This window comes from Cupressus sempervirens, chromosome 2 (assembly GCF_028749045.1).
Source record: "Cupressus sempervirens isolate cs-2001-9-10 chromosome 2, ASM2874904v1, whole genome shotgun sequence".
NCBI classification, from domain to species: domain Eukaryota; kingdom Viridiplantae; phylum Streptophyta; class Pinopsida; order Cupressales; family Cupressaceae; genus Cupressus; species Cupressus sempervirens.
In genome coordinates, this window is record NC_143119.1 from 673,144,506 (window position 1) to 673,170,523 (window position 26,018).

The following is a 26,018-nucleotide window of genomic DNA, read 5'->3' on the forward strand; positions in this document are numbered from 1 at the left end:
ATAGTGAATCACAACTTAAAAATGGGATTTTTTCTTTTTTTCTTTTTCTTTTTCCATTGTCATTGAAAATGAAGTTCATTTGATAGAACATTAACATTGTAAATCATCTAGAGAAAATAAAATAATCAAAAGTTTAGTTTTGTTGTATAAAACTCTTTTATAGTAAAGCATAAGCATTTTGCCTATAAAGGGTTGTTTGTGTTGTGTAAAAAAGGATGATTGGTGTAACATATTTGATGATGTATGAATTTTCGTAGCTTATGTGTAATTTTTCAGTACCTTAAAGTAGACAATACACATATTGTGTAGGTCAGAAGTTGTTTTGCTAGTTCAAAAAGTTTTTCATCGCGAAACATGCCACTTCCTTCAAAAATAGTATATGTACCAAACCTTTCCATAAAATATCGATGCATAAATGTGTCAAAACCTTGAGCTACAAATTGAAATCATCTTAGTTGTTGAGTAAGTTGTACGAGAATCAACAATATAGGTCTTAGTAAAAATCATTTGGTACTCTATTTCATGTACTTTCTATTTTTATTCTTAGTATGCATCAATATTAAGTCTAGTTAGGCAATTACAACAAGTTTTGAAGCTTCACTCCAACCTACAGGCAACCCACAAGCGATGGAGTGTTTCCATATCTTAGCAAATTGCTAAATAGAATATTTAGCCCACTTACAATTCAAATGACAACAATCAATTTTCATATTCTAGTTGTGAATCACATTTTAATCAATCAAAATAAACTTCTATCAAATTTCTAGGTATACCATATCATTCTAGTTTCCTTTCACTTATCACATAACTTTTACCAACTACTCAATATTAAATATCATTGACCTAAAATTTAATTACATAAATTACTTAATCATCAAGTTAAACATTTTGAATCAAAGAAAATGAAGGACATTTATTTTCAAACCACATTTTATCTAAAATGGACAAATATTTTTGATAAATCCATTGGACCAAACAAAGATAAAATGTGACCATGAAATTATTTCCTTGTCACATTGGTCAAACAAAACATTTGCCATCGATTATCCCCAAGATTAACGGAGACAGCTTCCCGACCGTTTCAAGACCAAACGTTGAAGAAATAGTCTTCGCAATTTTGAAAAAATCTAGATATATAAAGAAACATAGGGAAAGCTGCCGGCTAAAATAAGTACACTTTGTAAGACGTATAAACCAAGGCGAACTTTTATTTTTTATATTTCAGTGTCGGTATTTTTGAGAGCGTGCAATTACCAATGGATGAGCATTAATCTTGCAAATTCGTTATTTTATTCTTCCGAGCTACTGAAATTAGTTGCAGCACGTTCTCCGTTCGTGTTCAGTGCTCAATCTTTCCTCAAAGATTACTGTGCTCGTTTAGAAAGATTAATTGGTACTTCAGTTTATACCGAAAAAGCAGATACCAGACGCCTTCATGCAGAAAACAAAGGAGAAGAAGAAGAATTATTTTCATGATTTGCTGCGGATTTTGAACGAGGGTTTGGATAAATAAGAAGTGTTGTCATTTGGGAATGAAAAATAAGGGTTAGCAAAGATAAGAAAATGGGGTCTATTTTTGGTGTCACTGTGGATAAAACGACGTCAAAATTGGCTATAGCAGTGGCGGGGATCATGAGCACCCTTGTTGTTTATGGTGTATTGCAGGTATGGATTTTAATTTCACATCCAAATACGTTGTTCTCTGCAATTCACAGGTTATTTGACGATCTAAATTTCGGCTATTTTGTTTAATGTGCTTCAAATCCGTCAACTGAATTCCTTGTAGTTTTATTCAATTTGTTGTTTTAGACGCACGATAGCAATTTATTGATTTAATAGGTTAACTGGGTTACACACGGACACCATCATCCTAAGACACTTTGCTTCTACCTTATGCGCCAGCGTGGGTAAATGCTAGAAAAGTCTTTGGTTTCATGTAAAGCATTGGTTTTCACGACGGTTCTTTTTGGGGTATTTATTTTTGACATGAAATTTAAATTATTCGGGTTGTGTAGGGTAAACGTGAATTACGTTCTTAGGATTTATAAATATGGTCACATTAACATTGATACAACACAAATTCTACAACTCTGTTGGGACAGAAATGTATGATATTGTGTCCTTGGAAGATTCAATATCAACCGTTTGCAATCCTGAATCAGAGAATGTATAACATATTTCAAACGAACATAGTAAACATATCCAGAAGTCTATTATATTGTAGAGAGGACTTTCATCAGCACATCTTACCGAAAAAGTAATAAAATAGTATCTAGGTTCATGTAAAATTTGAAATCTCTTAAAACCATTTCTCTTAAAGCACAACGTTTTTCACCACTAGGTCGTGATTTCAAGTTTTTGACGTTTCATAGGCTTTTCCTTGGTAGTGATTGGTTTGGTTTGGTGACGTCGTTTTTTAATCTGGACTGTTTTTGCAATCATCAAACTATGTCAGTCGACTGTGAACTACTATTAAAGACTTTAAGTTGTTTTGGCTGTTATGCAGTTCATCAGGTTATATGTGGGATGGAATGCGATCTCTAAATTTATGAATGAGATGCTATTGAGTGCAAAACACATGTCCATATTGGCAGAAGAATCACCCTTTGGAACCTGCCTACTTAGCTCTATGGAGCATCCTTTTTTGTTGCAGGCCCTGAAGATTGTGCCCGTGTTTCCACAATTCCATCAAGAATAAAATGTCTGTCCGTTTACTTCTTTCGTCAGCACTAAGTGTCATTGAATAAAACCCATCTTTCTTCATGCCCTGTTTCCTCACTTCCAGCAAAAGCAATATAATTTCACTTTTTTCGTCAGCACTAAGTGTCATTGAATAAATGGTCCCATCCTTCTGAAAGGAGCACTGAGTTTCTCTATTCGTGCGCATTGTCATTATATTTACATAGAAGTATGTTTCTGTTTGCTGCTTTAAAGAACATTTTCTTATTAATAATTCAACAGTAACTGGCTCCTACAAGTGGCCCTAGGTCTGTTTAGGCCATAGATTTGCAGATACTACAGTCAGAGTAGCTCTACAGTTAGTTTGATCTTACCACTTAAAATAGTAAGGAAATGGGTTTCTTTTTTTGGATTACGGTAAAACAGGTTTTAAGGGGAACTGAAATCCCATACAAAAACCAAAAAACTAGAATATTGTGATAAAAGTCCACCAGGTTTTACAAGGACCTGAAACCTACAAGTACGACATCAAGCCAAAAAACCAGGTTCTACAAGCACCTGAAACCTAAATAGTTAATGAAAGCTGGAAAATAAAAGTGCAGCACATCCAGCAGTAAGAGCCAAAACCAGCTACCCCAACCAGCAACCAGAACCTGCAAAACACAGAGCAAACTTACACCAGCTCCTTTGTAGCCTTAGCCAGGAAATGGGTTTCTTTATTCAGTCTCCCTGTAATATATTGTAACAGGCAACAAAGGCAAATGACAAGCAAACGTTTCTTTACTTGTGGTTGATTTCTGTAGTTAGTTTACACCTGATATGTTGCTTGAAAAGGCAGTAGCTGATGAAACAAATTGCTGTGCTCAATTATTCAAGACAAATGGATTCAGACCTGGATTATTTCAAGAGAATCAACAACGATTTACCTTCACCATTTGATCTCTAAGCTGCGAAAGTTTAGTAAAATTAGAACCTACCTTGTCATCACAACTCTTGACAAAATGAAGTTTCAAACTTTGTGAGGATTGCAGATGGGTATTTTGAAATAGGATTCCAATAACCTTGGTAACTTATGGGTCTTGCTCTAAGGATTTTAAATGAAATACTGACTTAAAATTTCCTATGTTTTTTGAACTTTATCACTACAATCAATTGTAAAGCATCACAATGCTACGAAGTTTTGAAAGCCTAGAAAAAAATGCAAGAATGGAGTTAATGCAGTAAGCTTCACCCTAAATAACAGAATTAGAATGTTACAATTGAGCCTTCATGATGACACAGGCTGCAATCTTTTGTTCTCACTACAATACACTGCTTTCATCAATAAATATCACGATTCTTTGGAAATCGTTAGTTATGATAAACTCTGAGTGAAAATGTGAACAAGGGATGAATTTGTTGACTAGTATAATGATGGCCCTTGCAATAGAATTTAAAGACTTGGTATTAAAAAAACACAACTTAAAAAGCAACTAGGAACATTGTGAAGTTGGGAGTTTGGGTGTAATAGCCAAAAAAATTCTAAAATTGATGCCTACCAGAACTTTGATACCAGAAAAGTGTCAGTCAAACACCATGCATAACCCAACCCAAATAGACAAACCTATCCTAAAACCAAACTATTAACACTAGCAAGCGAGTGTCATTACTGGTTTGATCCTAGCAATAATCTGATGAACAAGGTGGGGCAGGACCCAAGAGTGGGAGGTTATTCACTTCCTGCTGCTCAAAATCATGTAGCATCTTGCAATAGTATTTGGATTTTTTAAGGAAGCCCTCACAGATCTCTAAGCCTCTATATGGGTAATGTCCATTTGAACCATATTAGTTTTAGAACAAGCTCATCAAAATGGAAAATCAGTATTAGCATGCACCAATTTACCATGTCATGTTAAGTGAATCTAGAATTCTTGTAGCTGCAGTCCAGCTGAAAATACTTGCTTGCTTACCTGAACTGACAATGATTTTCCAACCAACCTTTAAGTAGGGTGCTGGCAAGACTTTGATAAGCCATTGAAAAATCAGGCCTAGGAGCAGATCGATATGACATGTGAATGATAGGGAAGGTCTTGTCAAGGCGGCAAAAAGAATGAATGTCCTTTGCAAAGTAATTCCTTCTATATTGTGCTATGGGAATGAGTGTACTCAAGCCTATAGAGTACATGGCATTGGATTAATTTTCATAATGTAATATGGTGCCTTGGTGCTAAAGGAGGGTGGGAAGCAGGTTTCTGCTTTCAATTAACTGACAAGTGACTCATCTAAAACCATTTTATATTTTGGACTGAAACATCCTATCCTGTTTGTAATTTATCATCAGACTAATGTATATCAATTTTAAAATGAAGATGGGTTTCTATGGGAAAGTTAATGAAGTATTTATTTGTAATGCCATTCACCCAACTCTCTTGCATACCTTCATTCATGGTATCAAGATGACAATTGCATTTGTTTTGTATTTTGTTTTTGTTTGAATTTTTTTAACTCCGAGAATATTTCTCATTCACGCTGAAACTCCATTCCAGACTCCAATTTATACACATTAAAGCCAGATGGCTTTGAAGGTACAATCTATCAAGTGAAGTATGAAAATTGTATTGGCAGAGAATGATGAGAACAAGGATGTATCCTTGAACACCTACTTTATTTTCAGTCATCTATTATGTAGTTATGTTTTGACAAATTACATGTAATGTGGGAAAATGCAATTACATGTAATCCCATTAAAGTCAAACTAGTTTAGGGCTCTAATGTTGAATAAGTCAAAAGTTAGAAGTTTTCCACCTTTCCTCACAACTCCTCACCTATATATATGAGGGAGCTCTTTGTAAATAAGATATCTTCGACCTATGCAACAAATTCTTTCCGATTTGCAAAGCACTCTTTGGCTTTAATTTTAGATGTGAATCAAATTGCAACGAAAAAAAGAGGCAAATTGCTTTCAAACCTTGTATTGAACAAGTTGTTATGCGATGACATTTTCTAGATTTTGTTGCGAGTATTTTGGTGTTATCTAAAAGGGATTTAAACCCAATCTGTAGTCTTTGAGATGCTTTTTGTGTTTAGATTTAATATTTTGTTCAGATTAAGAGAGAACTTTTAGTCTTTGTGCTGCTTTTATCTTCTTGTAATCTTCCAGTCTTTTAACTATATGCATATTCCATTTCTTTTGTTGAGTTCACATAAGAAGTTATGGAGTCTTTGAGCTCTCATGAGGATCTTATTTACTAACATTTCTAGACTGTACTTGAAATATTGTTGTAAGAACAAACACTTGTTTTGAATGATGATAATATGGTGAAGGTGACACCCTATTGATTAGCTTAGTGTACATAATCTTAGATCCTAGGTAATTTTAGTTGTTTTCAGTAGCAATAAATAGGAGGAGCCTTCCCTTACAAAGAGGAGAGATTATGTCTTACACACCGTGAGTGAAACTGCAATTTTGCAATTGGTTAAAAAACTATAGGTTGCAAAATATACACCCAAAAATTTTTGGCAACTTTGTTGGGGATATGTTACCCATTCAAAAGCCTCACACTTTTTTTTGAAGTTTACCAATGCTCTATTTGTTGTAATTTATTTTCTTGTAGTTTGTGATGTTGCTATCAGGATTCACAATGTAGTTTTTGAGTCAAACTCATTGACCCATGTTTCATAAGTAGTGGTTCATACGAACTAATGGAACACTTAGCACTCATTGGATCAAGGTGATTCTCACATAGGTGAAGCACCAAGACTTCTCAGGAGGTCAGCCTTCCTAGTAATACTCTAGCTTGAGTGCACTTAACTATGGAGTTTCCTCCTTGGTTAAACCCACTATGCTTGCAACCCTATTTACAAAACCTTCACCAAGTGTTGTGCCTTATGCATTGTTTGTAGATCTTGCCCATAAATCAGATAAACAACAATAACATACAACCCAAAAAAAATGCAAGAGACACAAAAATATCCTTGGAAAACCCTTCAAGGGTGAAGGGAAAAACCCAGCCACACACAACAAAACATTTTATTGATAATGAATTTCGAGTGTACACTGCCTTTCGCTAGATGCGATATATATGACACAAGAGAGACACTTGACTTTACAATGGAAGGTCTCTTGAAAATCCGAACAATATAACTCTTTATTACAAATACAACTCTTCGTATTTCCATGCCCCATGCCTTAACACATGTTGAATGACATGTCTTTTATATTAAATATGACAATTTTCATAAACGTCTTTTTCAGCTGAAGGTGACTATAATGGAATTAACGCCTAGAGATAAAGATTTCTATTGCAGCTACAAACTGCAACACTGTTTGCTAGAAAGCCCTTTAAGCTCATCAATGACAAGGAGATATTTTTCCACAACAAATCAAATTGTGATATTGCTATCAAGATTCAACTATGTAGTTTTTGAGCCAAACTCATTGATCCATGTTTTGTGAGTAGTTTTTCACATGAACTCATCTCTCATGAGAATGAATGGAACACTTACTACTCATTCGATCCACATTCACATTGCTGGCTAGTCTAGGGTTAGGGTATGTTTCCTTTTCCAGTAAGTGTAATATTACTTAGTTGAGTCTTGTTTCAGTAGTTTGTTTTGGTCAATTTAGTCATCCTTTTTGTCATTGTGTTTCTTTGTTGCTTGACTTTGTAGCCCCAATTAGAACCAACTAATATTATTGAGTTTAGAACCAATTTTGAACTCCCAATAATCTATTTAATAAGTAACTGATTCCATTTCACAAGACAGTGACTTCTACTAGCCCAATATAACTATGATTAAAGTAATTGTTTTTAGTCTAACTGCATTTCATTTTCAGCTGATATAACGAGATCAAAAGGAAATAAATTTATATACATTGCTATCAATTTAACCATTTCTAACTGATAACATATTCAGCTGAAAATAAAGTAATGACTAACTTTCTTAATTGAATTATATCAACTGAAATATTTATTCAATGTAAATGTCAATATTTTCTCTATGTAGAAAACTAAACCGTCTAATTATTCTTCTAAGGGTCAAAAGTAAAGTGTAAAAGGAACATGCAGTAATAACAAAAGAATCCCTTTATCTTGTTGTTCAAGCCTCAGCATTGGTGAGAGGAGAAGCATTGGCACAGGCTTAACCTCCCAACCTCGGACCATACTTATCCCCACACATCCTAACTTATTTGAACGGCCCTCCCTACCTCGAGATCGGGCTTGGGATGTTCATCAGTCCAACCATTTGAGCTACTCGGTGGTTTGAGTGCCTCATCTGTTATACCTATATAACTGACATCTGCGGACAAACAAGTGATCTCAAGATTGGCACATATGCCTATAAACAACCTTGGCCAAGGATTTCAATTGGGTTCATTTACTCGATCACCACCGCTTGACTTGACAATAGATTCCATTACTGGGACATGCATGAGCTATTATTCATTATTTAGATATTCAAATCTGATTTCATTATTTGTTCTTGCAAGATTATTTCCACTTCTTCACCGTTCCATGGCTTCTATGCCGGGTGAATTCCTCGGTGTTTGTAAGATTATGAGCATTCTGATATTATTTACACCTCTTCACCAATTGTTTGGCATCTTGTCGGTGAATTCCTCGGTGTTATAAGTATTCTGAATATGTTCGGAAAATCATGATAGCATGTGCATTGATGTTGATTCACATAATCAATCAAGTTTTATGCAACTACCATTTAAATTCATAAATGATGTATTCTTGAGGATACCCGATGAATGATCTCTTATGCACTTCAGGAAGCCAACATCTAGTATAATATATTGATCTCAAACTACTAAGCCTCGCCGGTTATGGATGGATACACAATTAGAAAAGAAAAAAAAAGGTTGAAAACATATTTGATTTATTCTCAGTCCTATCATTATGCATCGACTGAAAAGAGATATTAAACTCAGCGAAAATCAAATCATGATTTACAAAGCTTCTATGTTATTCAATCTTGGAATGAGAAATCTGACTATAGTCGGGCTTATCCTTAGAAAAGAAAAAGGTAAAATGAGACTTGTGACCAATGAGTAGATTGTGGCACTTCTTGCCCTGGCCGGAACTCTTGTTCACTCACTAACTTAAGACTTATTCCCAGACTTCAATCGCTAGCAATATTAAGGAAAATTTAGGAAATCGGGATGAGTAATGCTGGAAGGTATTTGGCTGTGAATGTCCAACTTGGCTCAATATGGAACGCAATAGGTAGAGATAGGAGAGGATAGAAAGAAAGGAGGGGGGGGGGGGGTGGATGATCTGCCTAAGTCAATCATGTCTTCTTAAAGACTTAGTCGAGTCTCCTTGGCTTCTATCGGTTACCAAGATGATTATTCAAATACAAACATGAATTTGATTTGAAAAGAAAAGAATAAAAGAGGGAAAAGAAATAAGGAGTTGAAGAGTTATAAACTTTATTTTATTATTATAATATGCTCTTATATACGTTCACGTAATTATATTGATGAGGTGACATCATTTGATTATATTATTATAATTTATTGGTGTAATTTCATTTTTATATTGTGTTTGTATTTAAGTGTTCATGATAATGATAAAATAAGAAAATTTAATAATAAATTTCTAAAGGTATGAATTATATTTTAATTTAGATTATTTTATGTTTTTATTATATTGTTACCCTAATAGCTCATGCGGTCCCATAATGTAACTTGTGGACAAGTCTTCGTATCCTTTCCAAGGGAGTCTTAGGTCATACTTGTCGATCTTGATGATTGAACCAAACGACCTTCCCATTCTGATGATCCCATTTAGCAATGCTTCCCTTCTCTTCAATCTTTTCCTGTAATCACCAAGCAAAACATTCTTGCCAAAACATTAATTCCATAATAATTCAAAACAAAAAATATTGATCTTTAATTCAAATCAAACAACTGCTAATCATTTAATAACAGTTATAAGTTTTTGGTCATTTCATCAATGTATATAAATAACTAACTCATTTCACATGATCATGAAAATAAATAATTTGTTATCAGTTGGTACAACGTATATAAATAACCTAAGTTACCGATTCGAATGTGGATTTCGAAGCGGATACGGGATGCGAGGATTTTTGTTTATTAAGGATGCGGATGCGAGAGGAAACATATATATATATATATATATATATATATATATATATGCAAAGAAATGCAACAAATACACAAAAACAAATCATTTGATAAATCATAATATGACTATGAATCTATGATACTAAACATTTAACTGGAACCCTTAAACAAAATTCAAGATATTTCAAAATTCATATGATATTCATATATCAATATCAATATGTGCTTGTCCAACATTAGCGTTTAGTCTTGACTCTTAAACAATAAGTTCAAATAGGTCATGTTCAAGATTCCAACAAAATAAAATTTAAAAACATGGTAAATGATTGAAGTTTGAAGATTCAATCAATCAGAGTCTGACTTTGAATCATAGGGATTCACAAGAAAATCCACATTCTCATTGTCATCTCCAACTGCTGAAAGATCATTTGAACCAAGCATGGTTTCACTTATGCTAGATGCACCACGTGCCACACTAACATAGCCCGAGCTTGTGTAGTCAGCTGGTGATTCTTTGATTGTTGCCACCATTTCCTTCCAATATGGTGATCTCACCAAGTTGAAAGAAAGCCCATTCGCATAGAGGCAACGTGCAATAGCTTCTTCAGCGCGGTCTCTTGCCCCCATTTTAAATGCGGTGTCCAATGGGCCTCTTTTATAAGAAAATAAATAAATTTTAATTAGTTCCTAACAACTATGAATATCAATGATCATGCATACAAGTGGAAAGAAGTGAGAAAAACTACTAAAATAGTTACCCAAAGTTGCTTCTACATATCTTTCAAAAAAAAAAAATTGAAAAAAAACTTTAAAAAAATCTTCAAGAAGTTGAAAAAAATCATCAAAAACTCAAAAAAATTCATCTAAATACTCAAGAAAAGAATTGATCACTTACCTTGAATGGTTTAAACTTCTTTGAGAAAGCTATCTCTCCCTCTTCAATCGATCCTCTTCGAAAATGCTGAACTTAGCTTCACAATGAAGGAGTGGTTGTAGGTGCAAACAAAATTCTAAAATGACTCTTGTGAATGCTTCTATGTTGTTTTCTAGGGTTGTTTTAGGGTTTTATTGTGAAAAAACACTTTAAAAAATGCTTTTAGCCACATGTTGTTATGAAAGTTTAAGTTAAAATATACTATATTTTATTGTTTTCCCGCCTAACTCCCGTGGATGCGTCTGGATGCTCCCGGATTCCTTGCGGGTGCTGCTCGGAAGCCACCCGCAGGCATTCGGATGCGGTTACTTAGCTTCCAACCGCATCCGGATGCCTGCGGGTGGCTTCCGGGCTGCACCCTCAGCGCATCCGGAGGCTTCCCGCATCCGTCCGCATTGGATGCGGAAGCCAGGCCCTACTGGCACGAATCGGTATCTGAGTAAATAACTTGTTTCACATGATCATGAAAAGAAATAATTCGTTAAACCAATAGTTATGATCTAATTAAAAATTAGGGAAAAATTTGGGATGTAACATTGTAGTCTTGTAGTCTTTTAACTGTATGTATATTCCATTTCTTTTGTTGAGTTTACATAAGAAGTTATGGAGCCTTTGAGCTCTCATGAGGATCTTATTTACTAACATTTCTAGATTGTACTTGAAATATTGTTGTAAGAACGAACACTTGTTTTGAATGATGAGAATATGGTGAAGGTGACACCCTATAGATTAGCTTAGTGTACATAATCTTAGATACTAGGTAATTTTAGTTGTTTTCAGTAGAAATAAATAGGAGGAGCCTTCCCTTACAAAGAGGAGAGATTATGTCTTACACTCCGTGAGTGAAACTGCAATTTGCAATTGGTTAATAAACTATTGGTTGCAAAATATACACCTGACAATTTTTGGCAACTTCATTGGGGATATGTTACCCATTCAAAAAGCCTCACGCTTTTGTTTGAAGTTTACCAATGCTCTATTTGTTGTAATTTATTTTCTTGTAGTTTGTGATGTTGCTATCAGGATTCACAATGTAGTTTTTGAGTCAAACTCATTGACCCATGTTTCATGAGTAGTGGGTCACACGAACTCACCTCTCATGAGAATGAATGGAACGCTTAGCACTCATTGGATCAAGGTGATTCTCAAAGAGGTGAAACACCAAGACTTCTCAGGAGGTCAGCCTTCCCAGTACTACTCTAGCTTGAGTGCACTTAACTACGGAGTTTCCTCCTTGGTTAAACTCACTCTGCTTGCAACCCCATTTATAGAACCTTCACCAAGTATTGTGCCTTATGCACTGTTTGTAGATCTTGCCCATAAATCAGATAAACAACAATAACATACAACCAGGAAAAAATGCAAGAGACACAAAAATATCTTTGGAAAATCCTTCAAGAGTGAAGGGAAAAACCCAGCCACACACAACAAAAGATCATTTTATTGATAATGAAATTTGAGTGTACAATGCCTTTCGCTAGATGCGATATATATGACACAAGAGAGACTCTTGACTTTACAATGGAAGGTCTCTTGAAAATCCAAACAATATAACTCTTTATTACAAATACAACTCTTCAAATTTCCATGCTCCATGCCTTAACGCATGTTGAATGACACATGTCTTTTATATTAAATATGACAATTTTCATAAACGTCCTTTTCAGCTGAAGGTGACTATAATGGAATTAATGCTAGAGATAAAGATTTCTATTGCAGCTACAAACTGCAACACTGTTTGCTAGAAAGCCCTTTAAGCTCATCAATGATAAGGAGATATTTTTCCAGAACAAGTCAAATTGTGATATTGCTATCAAGATTCAACTATGTAGTTTTTGAGCCAAACTCATTGACCCATGTTTCGTGAGTAGTAGTTCACACAAACTCATCTCTCATGAGAATGAATGGAACACTTAGCACTCATTCGATACAACTCGTGGAGAACTCATGAATGGTTTCATTTGAGCACATTCACATTGCTGGCTAGTCTAGGGTTAGGGTATGTTTCCTTTTCCAGTAAGTGTAATATTACAAAGTTGAGTCTTGTTTCAGTAGTTTGTTTTGGTCAGTTTAATCATCCTTTTTGTCATTGTGTTTCTTTGTTGCTCGACTTTGTAGCCCCAATTAGAACCAACTATTATTACTGAGTTTAGATTTGGCAAAAATTATGGTATAACCCTACAGAAAGTTTTCGTTTTATAGCTGATGCACTCTAGCCACAGATTTTGAGGTAACTTTCAAACGCCCTTCATGTCACCTATAGCCTCAAGTTGTCTTCTTGATTACTCTCCCTTTGTTTTTCTTCATTTTGTAAAATTTTTCTAATTTTCAAATAGAATTATTTTTGACCTTATGCAATGTTGGGTCTTAAACCCTTCCTTAAATAAGTGTTTAGTTCTCATATGTAATTTGGGTCCCAAGGCCCTCATTATAGATCCTATTTGTAATTTGTGTCCTCTATTTAATTTGGGTCTCAAGAGTCTCTTTACGTAAGTGTATTGTTCTTAATGGTCCCAATTTATGCATTTTCACTTGTAATTGGGTTTTTGAAACCCGAATTATAACTTGTACTACGTTTAGCCAAATTATCTTCTTTTCTTGTGTATTCAGAGTTTTCTCCAATGTCCTAGTGGTTTTTGTCTTAATTTTGTCCAACTCTGGAAGTGGTGAAGAATGATGACAACAAGGATGTGTTCTCTGACACTTAATTTATTTTCAGTCATGCATTATGTAATTATGCTTTGACAAATCAAGTGTTAAGTTGGAAATGCAATTATATGTAATCACTTTAAAAGTGAAAATCTAGTTATATAATGTTGATTAAGTCAGTCAAAATCTAGGAATATAATGTTGAATAAGTCATAAGTTATCTGGAGCTCTCCAAGTTTTTGTTCAGAGCTCCACACCTTTATATATGACTTATGATGAGGGAGTTCTTTGTAAATGAGGGGTCTATTGAGTATTTAAACCCAATCTTCTAGTCTTTGAGCTGCTTATTGATTTAGGAGCAAATGTTATGTTCAAACTAAGAGAGAACTTGTAGTTTTTGTGCTGCTTTTATCTCCTATGTTTGTATTATTATTATGAAGTGTATGTTGGAGTCTTTGAGCTACATGTATATTCCACTTTTGGTCCTGAATTCAAATAAAAGTCATGGCGAGCCTTTGAGCTCTCATGATCTTCTTGGTTACGAACTCTTTTAGATTGTATTTGAAAGATTGTTTTAAGAAGGAACACCTATTTTGGAAAAAGAGAATATGGTGAAGTTGTCACCCTGTTGATTTGCTTAGTGTATGTAATCTTAGATCTTAGTCAGTGTTAGATTGTTTTAAGAAGGAACACCTATTTTGGAAAAAGAGAATATGGTGAAGTTGTCACCCTGTTGATTTGCTTAGTGTATGTAATCTTAGATCTTAGTCAGTGTTAGTTGTTGTTAGTAGCAATAAATAGTGGTAGCCTTTCCTTACAAATAGGAGACTGTGTATCTCACACTGTGGTTGAAACTACTTTTTTGGAATTGGTTAAATAACTAGAGTTGCAAAATATTCAACCAACATGCTGAAATCTTCTCTCACAAGCCTTGACTTGGTCAACAAGGCATAAAATTTGTCAAACAAGCTTGATATGTGGAGGCTCATTTTGCATTTCAAGGGACTATTTGATCTAGTTGCCTTTTCTGATCTGTAGACTGCAAAAGCTTCTAGAAGTTGGTTTGGGCTGGAGAAGGTGAACAATGACCTATGTGGGTTGCTTAATGTCTGTTTTCAAGGCAGTTTTGTCTTCTACATCCTTGAGATTTTTTGGTTGCAACATCCATGAGGTCACCTCCTTTTGTCATGTTCTTATCCCAAAAACAATCTCAACTACATGCAAGTCAACCATCTCAATATCATGCACTGCTTCAGGAAGAATAGTACCAAGACCAAGCGAACATCAACATGCTTTGTAATCCTGGGTTGCTTCTCTCTCATCATGGGCTTCATAGTTGAAAGAATTGAAACAGGCTCTACAAAATCAACTTGATATGAGCTGACAATTTTTTTCTTTCAATTCACAACAGGTTCTACCAATTTTAGTGCTTCTTTCTAATTCTCAAATGCCTTATAGGGAAACTTTTGGTATAAATAGTGATAATGATGTTGGGAAAGTCAGGATCTGAAAGATCTTGTAGATGGGATGGAGAAGGAACAAGAGGTGTGATAGAAGGTGTTTCAGGTTTGGATGTTGAGAAGAGAAACAGGAGAAGCAGTAACCAGAGCAGATGATACAATAATTAATTCTTTACTTAATTAATGAGGTGGAGATATTATACTCTTCTCTAAGTTGCCGAATCGGCAACGGGAACAGGTACAGGTACGTGCATATGGAATGCTGGTACGGTCAAAAAATTTGTAGGTAGTTGGCTACATTTTTTGTACGTTCATATATATATATATATATATCTATGTATGTATGTGTGTGTGTGTGTGTGTATATATGTATGCATGTATTCATGTATATATGTATATGTATATGTATGTGTGTGTGCGTGCGCATGTGCGTGTATATATGCAGCTTAAAAATAGAGTTAAGTTTAGAGTGTCATATACCTATACATATGCTAAGCAAAACTATTACAAATTTCGAATTTTGAAACATATCATTTTAATTCAAATTTAGTTTTCTGTATCAAGAAGATCAAGCCAGATTCTCATGGTAGGTATGTTCAGAGTTTGTTAAAGTGCAGTCTAGGCTTTAAAAATATCTAAAAGATCAAACTTGAACATTTAATATTTCAGCATTTAAAAACACAAATCCCAGATGTGTACCCGCAGGGCAATCGTTTCAGAGTCAGATCCCAGTACGTTTCGTACCTGGAAATGCCCAGAAAAGTCTCATGATTCAAATTTAGTTTTCTGTATCAAGAAGATCAAGCCAGATTCTCATGGTAGGTATGTTCAGAGTTTGTTAAAGTGCAGTTTAGGCTTTAAAAATATCTAAAAGATCAAACTTGAACATTTAATATTTCAGCATTTAAAAACAAAAATCCCAGATGTGTACCCGCAGGGCAATCGTTTCAGAGTCAGATCCCAGTACGTTTCATACCTGGAAATGCCCAGAAAAGTCTCATGATTCAGCAACTTAGACTCTTCTTGGCAACCAATTTTAGCTCTGGGATCCTCTGAATTGTATCTGAAGCGCTATTAGTATGAGGAACCTAACTGCCTTCTTCCTAAATTGCTGCAGAGTCAAGCCCATAATTTGCCAGTTGATTAACTTTTTTTTTCACTTTGTTTAATACATTAAAAATCTTAAAGTTGAAATTTGATGCCGAAGTCCTCAAATTACTGCATCAATCATACTTTTCCTATCATAAGCACTCAATTCAAATTCTTTCTCAACTTGTGAATAAATATAGATGTTTGATGTTTAGGCCATGGCATAAATATGATGATTAAAATTGTCCATGTTTAGAAGAAAAACTCTTATTCCTGTGCAATAAAATAGTTTTAACTCTTCCAATCTATCACTTATCGTGTGATATTGAGTTTCCAAGGAAGAAGATACAGCTCCAGAATTCCAAATCCCTGAAAATCTAAGGGCATTGAGGAAATTATGCATATGTTATATGAACCTGTGTTTGTTTTTTAAAATAGTCGGTCTTGGACATTGTGAGTCTTTATCTTTTGAATGTCTTTGTATTACTACATATACAGGTTTTCATAGATGTGTTTTTTAACTTCTTTCTCTATACCACTTTAAACAATAAACAATTCCTTTTGCAGGAGAAGATCATGCGAAATCCTTACGGAGATGAACACGCATTTTTCAAGTATTCATTGTTTCTTGTTCTGTGTAACCGTGTTTTGACGTGTACTGCAGCTGCAATATTTTTACTGGTATCTTTTTCATCGACTTCATGAGTAGCCAGATTAACCTAGGATTTTTTGGTTTATTTGATCTTATTGTTAGCCGTTTTTTTCAGGCCAATAGGAAGACCATGGGCCCTGCTGCTCCATTATATAAATATGGTGCTGTTTCATTATCAAATATATTGACTACCACTTGCCAGTATGAGGCATGTATGCTTTCACTTTTCATACCAAGTCTGCTTTATAATGGTCAGCTGTAGGTTGGTTATATCGAGAGAGATATCATATCTCTATTTTATGGTAGAACATCACTTAATTGAGAAGAAGGGATGCAGGCACTCAAGTACGTGAGCTTTCCAGTGCAAACATTGGCAAAATGTGCAAAAATGATTCCTGTAATGGTAAGTATTAACTTTTCAAGATATTGTTTAAGAATTTGAACTTTATACTTTGTCTATATATATTTTTTCAATATTTTACACTTCTTATTCCAAGGTAAATTTTTTTGCTGCATCCCATTACATTTTTCCATCCTAAGTTGTAAGGTCTATTAGAAATTGACAACAATTTTTTTAGATCGCTAAGACTAGACTTGTTTATTGAGAATGACTTATGATAAAGAAACCTTTCTTATTACTTAAAGGGAACAAAATGGATGTTAATAATCTTGGACCGGTGATATCTTATTTCACACTGACAGGGCACTCATAATATTGTATTTAATGTTTATGGTTAGGTGGAAGATATCTCTCATTTGATGAAAGGGAGGGTCAGTTCAATCTAGCAGCTTACTTGAAATGTCTTCACATTACCTTCCTTTTGCCCAAATATCCCCTTGGAGACTGGCTAAGGATTTATTGCAGCTAGTAAGGACAATAGAACAACTTGCTACACCAAGAAAAAGCATGCATTGTGAGCTAACAAGAGATGAGCACATTGTTCCAGGATTTGTACTGACGAATCTTGCACCATCAGAAGTACTCTTTGAGAGGTTTCCAACAAGTGCTTATGTTAAAAATTCTGAGCACTATTGAGGGATCTGTAGATTTAAGAATAGGTCGTTCTAAGCTTCTATGTGATTTGTTTCCAATGTAGCTTCGATAGAAAAGGACAAGTTTTCATATTGTGCAGTTTGAGTAAGAAATGTAGTGACAGTGGGAAGGACCACATATTAATTTTTTGAGTACTTTGTTTTAGATCATTGGCCGTGAAAACCTTGGTCGGTCCACTATCTTAATCCAAATTTGATCCAAACTTACTTCAAAAACTGCAAGTGAATCCTTGCAATAATTCATGCAAGAACATCCCTTTCAGTAATAATGATGCTCTTGAATTTGTTTTTGCTATACATGCTGGAAACAAAACCATGCTTATATAAGGAATAGTTAAAGTGGTTTCAAAATTTATTTACAAGGAATCAACCATACGAGATCTCCACAATAGTTCTGCCTAGCAACTTGGCTGCAAATACACACCCAGTCTTTGTTGTCTTTGCTTCCTAGAGTTTTCCCGGATGTTGATGATTCTCCTTTGATACCATTTTGACAAGATCCTTGCCTCCTAATTGTAAGGTGTCATATATTTGTTGAATGTTTAGCCATACAATCCATTATGAAGATATTGTTTTGGAGAATGTAGTTGTCCAACAAATTCTATTTGTGAGGACTCTCTCCAAGCACAATCTACTATTCTCAATATAATGTTGCCATCTCCTCGTTCTTAGATTTATAGCATAAATTCAATCTTCAAGCAGGTAGGACACCTTGGGAATTCTCATTCAGCATTTTCTACAATCTATGGATTCAATCCTTGCACAATTAAAACACTATTTCATGCTACTGAGATGTTCCATTTGGATGATATATTTCTGAAGCTAAGATTTTGGTATGAGGATTCTTTTGGCATTGAAATGGCCCTTTCATTCTCAAAGATATATCATTCTCAATTGTTAAAATTTCTCTCATTCAATGTTTGAAATCTATTTTAGCATTCTATTTCTACAATTTCATGTTTTACACTCTATGCCCCTCAAAATACTTTTCAAATTTTCATGGCTTAATTTGACAGCTTACCTTGAAGCAGGGAAGAAAAATGAGACAATCACATGATCTTGCAATTTCATTAAATATGGTCCCATCGGCAGTGCACTCTATTAAGTCTTTACATAGTTATCTGAGCTGACAATATATTTTTGAATGTTGTTTATATCTCCATGTTCAACTTTATCCTCATATAAGCTTCTTTTGTCCCATACGTTTCTATATCTATATTTGCTCTTAGAAGCTTCCTTTTGCTTAGAAACTGTTTTTTCAAGTCCTTGTATGTAAATACACAGTACAATTGAGTTTCCCTAACTTCTTCATGGGTATGGTTGCAGCTAATTCCTTCGTCTTTTTCTCCTGCCTGCAATTGTGTTCATATCAGTTTGAGCTCTGACATTATCTCATTGAAGTGGAAGTGCCTCCTTCTTAAAGCTTGGCATTTGCTTTTGCAGTGCAGCACTGTCCTCCTGATGTTTGAACTAATGAACACCAGTATGCTCTACAATGACTTTATCAAGATCTTTAAGACTTAACCTTGAGATAGAGTTAGCAGGAAGATATTGCCAGTTACAAATTTAAGTAAAAATATAGAGATTTACAACAAGACTACCCAGCTCAACTGATAATCTGTGAACATTGGCACCTGTCATTGATGGTTGTGATCCAACTGGCAAATGGAAAGGTGGCAACCATGAATGGAGAGACAATTAAGACGTGCACAAGAAACTTTTCATATCAAATATTAATTAGTCTGCGGAAATGTATAATAGATGGTGGTACTAGTCCAATGCAACTGCCAGCAATTTGGCATTCCTCAGAATAGCTTGAATGCAATTTCCATGGAAATGATGGTGACTGTTTCCAAATGCTAGGTATAGGAGGTGCACTAAATAGCTAAAGAAAGGGACATTGGTACATTTATAAAGTCAATAAATGTCCTGCGCTCCCAAAATATGATTTCCAACTTCCACAGTATATATGGCTTCTATATACACAAACACACTTTTGGAGCGATATTGTTGTCAGAAAAGTAGCCCATCTCACCAAATGTGAAGTCGGAAGATAATGAGCTTTTCAGGAGAACAAATGCACCCATAATGTGGTTCTCTCGCTTTGCCAATCTGTGCAATAGATGCATAAAGTCAACATTGGTGCAAATTGGTCATTCATAATGACTCCGGGCACATCTATGTTCTGGAGACAAAGGTTGCTCCTCAGAGATTTAGATTTAGAATGCTTCTATAGAGCTCTATTGGGCAAAAGGAAATGTGAAGTTAAGCAGGTTGATGCTTACAACTTTCTTGGGAAATAAGATACAATGAACACTAAGGACTGGGTGACAAAATCTGTTGGCACAAGTTTGGAGGAGATGAAATATCTCTGAGTAGGGTGTAAAAACAAAAACTACTAATTTAAACTCACGTAATTAGACTCAAAATAATTAATAATGCTTTATCCAACCATCTCAATGTATTCTGACATCTATTTGTAAAAATGTGGAACTTCAAATCTAATGCCTGTGTTTTCCAGTAAAAAATGTGTTGACAATGAGTCTCTTATTGGCACAGTTGTGAAATGAAGAAACAACTTTCACAGAAACCTCATGAGGTTATTAATATACCACAAATAATAGGTTTCTTCTTACAAGTGGAAGTCTGCTCAACACTCTACGTTTTTAATATGCATTTGAACGGATGTGCATAAAGAATGCTCTTGATAAAGTAAAAGTTTTATTTATGCAGCCTCAGGAATGTGACAGTGTGTCTAACCGTTGTGGAGCTTGTATCAAACCAATGGGACAAATAAGGGTCTGTTGGAAATATCTTATAAACATGTGCAATTTGGAGCTTGGATCTGCAACTTTTGCCTATGTAGTTGTAACCAAAACTTGCTTTGCAACTAATGCGAAACCTAGTTTTGCTACATGAACAGGTTGAATTCTGCAATGATTTTTTTTGTAATCATATGATCAATTTCTGAAAGTATGTACTTGTTGGAATTGTGTAAAGAAGCAATATGCATATACTGTAGCAGAATTTCAAAACATGCTTTTGTTTTTTCTTTTCTGAACAGAATCTAGATGAATATACCAGAAATGCAGTTTTGAAGGAAAATATACCTTCGTCCTGACTTGTTTAGTATGGCAAGGAAAAGAGTAGTTTCTGCCACGAGCTTCATGCTCAAAGAAACCTAAAGTCCGAAGTTCTTACTGTTTAAGTTCTGATAACATGTTGTGTTTAGTATTATATCTGATTGGGATCAACATGTTGCTCCACAGACCAGTACAAAAATATGAAGAATGAAAGAGATTTAAATAAGTTTTTTTTTAATACCAAGAATACCTGCACTAATCAAATAAAGATGATAATGAAGTAATATAGCATCTGCAACATATGTCTGTGACTTCCAAGCTTACTGATGAGGGGTTAAATATATCATATAAATACTTTTGTTGGGAAATATGGCTGTCATTAATGTATAACAAAGAGGGAATATGAAATAGTAAGCCCTGGCATGTTGTAAATCCCAGTAATGCTGTAAATCAAAGTTTAAGTGGCATCAATTCAAGGCTACCACCCAATACTATAATACTTGTTGAATTGATTTATGCTTTTTATCATTGCCTGGATACATTGTGTTTTGCTATCCACATTTTGGTCCTTATTGTGATATTGATGGAATGAAGAAAAATGGTTTTTCAGTTATATTAATTAAAATTTAAGCACATATACATCATTAGAACCTTAGTTGTTAAATGTTTAGCCTTTGGATTCAAATGTGTTTGTTTTTCTGCATCAGAAAAAATAAACACAGTTAAATCCAAAAGGTAGAAAAATGATATTTGCAGACTGGAAAACTCATGCATACCGGAGTTATTAATGCCGATAGGCATTCTACAATGGCAGAATGGGTGGAGTGGGATGGTGTGAGCATGTTAATGTTAACTTTTATTCTTATAGGTTAAATTTGACAACCATCTACATGTCAAAAATTTAAATCTTATTATAAATAGAATATAATTTTAAAAATAATTTAATAAATACCACATTAAATTTTTGTTTAAATTATAATATTTGGAGATATAAATCATCCATTTTTTAAGATCAAAATAAAAAGCTTAAGTTAGTAAAAAACTAAATAAATGGAAATAAAGGAAGTATAAATAATTTTAGATGTAGTAAATTAAATTATAATTATTTTGTAGTGGATATCTATCGGCATTTCTTTAGATAGATTTATTTAAGATATCTATACTAGTTGTAAAGTCTTTTTTGTCAAGTTTGGTGATTTTGATCAATAAATAATATTGGAATGTGTTAGGTGACTACCTGAGTTATTTTAAAGTTTATTTTCTACTCGGGTGTTTTTGATTATTATATAACAATGGTTTGTGATTTAGGCAGGGTTATGTAGAAAAACATGGACATGGATATCAGTTTTATGTTTACATTTGGCAATCACCTGTCTTCAATGTTTCATAATAACTGAGTTTTTTTGTGTTCTTGGGGATTTTGTTTGATTTCTTATGGTCAACTTTTGCCCTGGGAACTTTCAGATTACATGTCATATTAACTTTTCTAACTACTACACATTAGGCAGCATGGTCATGATTTAATTTTTGATTCCCAAATCACTCAAAGTTATGTTCTTGTTGCACTTGCAGGTTTGGGGGACACTTATTATGCAAAAGAGATACATTGGGCGAGATTATATGTTGGCAGTTTTGGTTACAGCGGGCTGTGCTTTATTTATATTATATCCAGTATGAACAACCACTTCAATTTAGATGCTATATTGTCATTTTCATCGTTGCTATTTTTTCACCAGCTACCTTTTGTTGGCTTAAGTACCAGTTCTCTTTCTGTTTAATGAATCTTCAATTCTTGTATTAGTTTGCTTAACATAGCTTTATATAGTGTTTCATGTCAGGTTGTCCCCTTCTTAGTAGACTCTTTTGCTTCCTATATTTATATTTATATTTAATTAGCTTAGAAGCGTCACAGAACCTGTGAGCACACCAGCCTAGCAAGGGTAAGGAGCACAAAGACAGAGACATGAACGTTGGCAGTATCAACTTTTGGCATGAATACTAGCAACATCAAAGCAAAGGTTCAGATCTGTGAGCATATTTGATTAATGAGAGAACAAATATTGGGATTGCAATAGCCCAGTGGGGCTTTGAAACTTAGCAGCCACAATACCAATATTTATTTTATTGATATAAATATATAAATAAATTAAAAAATACAGCTGATATTTTATGCGTGTTAATTACGCTGAAGGCGTCCCTCTACTGAAGTCTGAAAACGTTATTTGAAAATCAACGTTCAATATTTACTAAAATGGTGTGCAAGACGATTAAAATCATCTTAACCGTTTAATTTGTCCCGTTATACAATTGGCAAGTGTTCTGCCACAGCATGACAAGTGTTACGTGCAGAGGAATGAAGAGCCGTGTATTTACATATCACACAATGTCTCATAACCATCACCGTCCATGACAAGTGTTAGGTTTTTCCATTAAATGGCCCACATATTCCTGCATCTGCGACAAGTTTTGTGAGTTATTTTAATTTCAGTCTCTCTACATCATGTTTGGATGAATCCCACTAGAATCGGTCTGCATTTTCCTGCATATGGGACATCTTTCCACCATACCCCAATTTGCGGTTGCACTTTGTTTGTTAAATTGCCTTCTTTTGTACGTTTGCAATTACAAAAATTTCATTGCTTTTCTTCGATTCGGCAAATTTCGTAAGGTATGGTTTTACTGAATTTTTTTTCCGCTCATTGCTTCTGCTTTGGTTTATTTTATTGCTGACACTGCTTATGCTGTCTGTTTACTCCAACGTGCACACAATGGTTCAAATATCCTCCTTGTAGACTTTTTGAAACTCCTGCAATATATATCGTATTATTTCATTGACTGTATATTATTATCGCTGCTTAGATTTATGGCTATTGAGAAGTGCTATCATATTGCTGAAGTCTTCATTGCCGTAAAGTATTTGACCTTCGAACATATCAGACTTGATGGTATAGACTCCATATTCGCTGTTGTATATACGATGATGTGCCGGGTTTAATAGTTTTAATTTGTCTTATTAACAACAATGATATGTTGTTTCCATTGCTTCTGAATTTATCTTTGGGCTTTATTGACGTAACTCTGATCAAAACAAGCCACTCTTGACAACACTTTGATATTGTTGACATATCCTGGAAGCCCAGGATGAGTTGGTATAATCTGTTCAGATATATTTATTTTATTTTTCGAAGGGGACGACACCTGATATTCAAAGCTCTCTTTTTTTATGTCCTTTATAGTCGATGTCCTTGTATTTAATTTGAATATGACTATACTTCAAATTGTTTATTCAGCTTGACATGGCATTATAGTATTCGATCTGCTCATTATACATGTTACCGGGTCGAATACTCTTCTTCAATGACATCAAACTCTTTTTTGATTTGTGCCATAAACCTCCAACATTGGAATTAATCTATGTATAATATATCATCCATCATTTGAGATTCTTCATTTGTGATTGCTGTAAATCTTCATTTTGGTCTTAAATGGTAAAACTGATTAATGATGTATAACACGGTATGTACACTTCATAAATTCGCAACTTTCTCTCATATATTGAAGTGTAGATGACCACTTCAATATAATCAAAATTCTTAGTCTTTGTCATACAATGTAATGCCTTGCTCAGGGATCCTTGGAACAAGGATAAATAAAAGCCAAGATTTGTTTATTTATTTTAAAACAAGTATGGATGCACATGACAATCAACATACAACGATCACAAAGATTGCAACGGAAGACTAAACAAAAATTCAAACACCAATGGATCTCCAAAGGCCACTATTGAACAAAAACAACGAACTCTAGAAGACACAAACGCATCCGAATCCGAAACATCCTGAATTCGAAAGGTTAAACACTAGGGTTCAAGAACTCCGCAATGGGTAACCCAAACACCTCCCAGAAACTTTAGGTCAAGACGAAAAGTATTCGCTGGTTGCTTGAGCAAGTTTTTTCACAAAATCGTGCGACATTTTTATACAGCATGGGTGATACTTTCTAGTATTGTATGACGTTTCTCAAGAAGTTGTGCGATATTAACAAGGACTAGGCAATAAAGTTTCTAAGGTCGTGCATACTCTTCTAGTATCGTACGACATTTCTCCAAAGAGTGTGCGATACTTTCTAGTATCACATGACGTTTTCCCTTAAGGTGTGCAATACTTTCCAGAATCGCACGATGTTCCTTCTTTGGGCATGTGATACTTTATAAGTATCGCCCAGTGTTGGAACATTGTTGCCCATAAAATGCAAGAAATGCTACAAGATTCTTTAGTGGGATAAAATCATAGAATAGAGAATTAGAACCTCCACACCAGGGAGTACCGGATCCACAAATCGAGGCTTGGACACTTGAGCACAAGAAAGGCATAACGAAAAAGCAATTAACCATCTGAAACATAGCAGTAAGAAAACATACGAAAAGCAACATCGCAATGAACAAATATAACCAAACTCATGCGTGGTTCCTCCCAACCATAATAACATCATGAGACCTCGAAGGTCCTAGCCATCCCCTGTGCGTAACATCCCAAACTGCCGACCAGATAGTTGGAGTTGTCTTATGAGGATGTCACTACTAAAACGTAATAACATCATAAGAACAAGGAAATCTAACATGCTAATCCAATAAGCAATAGATACTCCAATTAAGTAAACCACATCATCTAATCATATGCTAAACATCATAATAAGGGAATGTGTAAAATAACTAACATCATCTAACATGATATCCAAGCATTCCAATGAAGCGTAAATCACAAGGAAGCATACTCTGGATTCCCAAATATACCAAGTGAAACATTGAGCATTAGTCGCATTGGAACAATAGAGTGTCTCTACACACCGGTCCCCAGCAGTGGTATAGGTAGCTATGCCTCCCAACCACGTGGAATCCATAGGTCCACTTTCGCAATGTTGATGAAGATAATGACTCAAACCACAAAGACACATATAGCAAACATCCATGGCTAACACTCATGCTAGACAGTAAAGATGACTGAAACCAAAAACATGAGACAATGCAAGTACAACAAGTCTTGGTCAGACATTCAATGGGTAACTATGTAGGGACTCGCTACATGGAGAGTCGCTTGGCATTGGATAGCCCAAGCTTGGTATCATGCAGACTCAACTTCCCAATAGAAGGCTCTCACACTATGTCCTTTTATTATCTTAGTTTTATTACCCAATATTTTATTTAGTTATCACTTGATTAAAACTTCTTCATGCCAACCCTTCGGCACAATAGCACCAGGTTGCGAGATAGAAGCCCCCTCCATGTGGTGCTATCCTATCCTACCCATGCTCATCCAATGACGAGTGCCTGTAGGCATGCATA

The 26,018-nt window shown here is 34.8% G+C and overlaps 1 protein-coding gene across 1 annotated transcript in view; it reads left to right on the forward strand.

Annotated features, from left to right (window-relative positions):
• Window positions 1-1,129: 1,129 nt before the first annotated feature.
• The window catches only part of LOC149575152 (UDP-galactose/UDP-glucose transporter 5B-like), a 45,643-nt gene continuing 20,754 nt past the window's right edge, over window positions 1,130-26,018 (forward strand). The window contains exons 1-5 of the mRNA XM_089815013.1: window positions 1,130-1,665; window positions 16,457-16,570; window positions 16,657-16,749; window positions 16,879-16,944; window positions 22,250-22,348. Of these exons, the coding sequence (XP_089671139.1) occupies window positions 1,564-1,665; window positions 16,457-16,570; window positions 16,657-16,749; window positions 16,879-16,944; window positions 22,250-22,348 (474 nt within the window). The 5' untranslated portion in view covers window positions 1,130-1,563. The remainder of the gene's footprint in view (window positions 1,666-16,456; window positions 16,571-16,656; window positions 16,750-16,878; window positions 16,945-22,249; window positions 22,349-26,018) is intronic.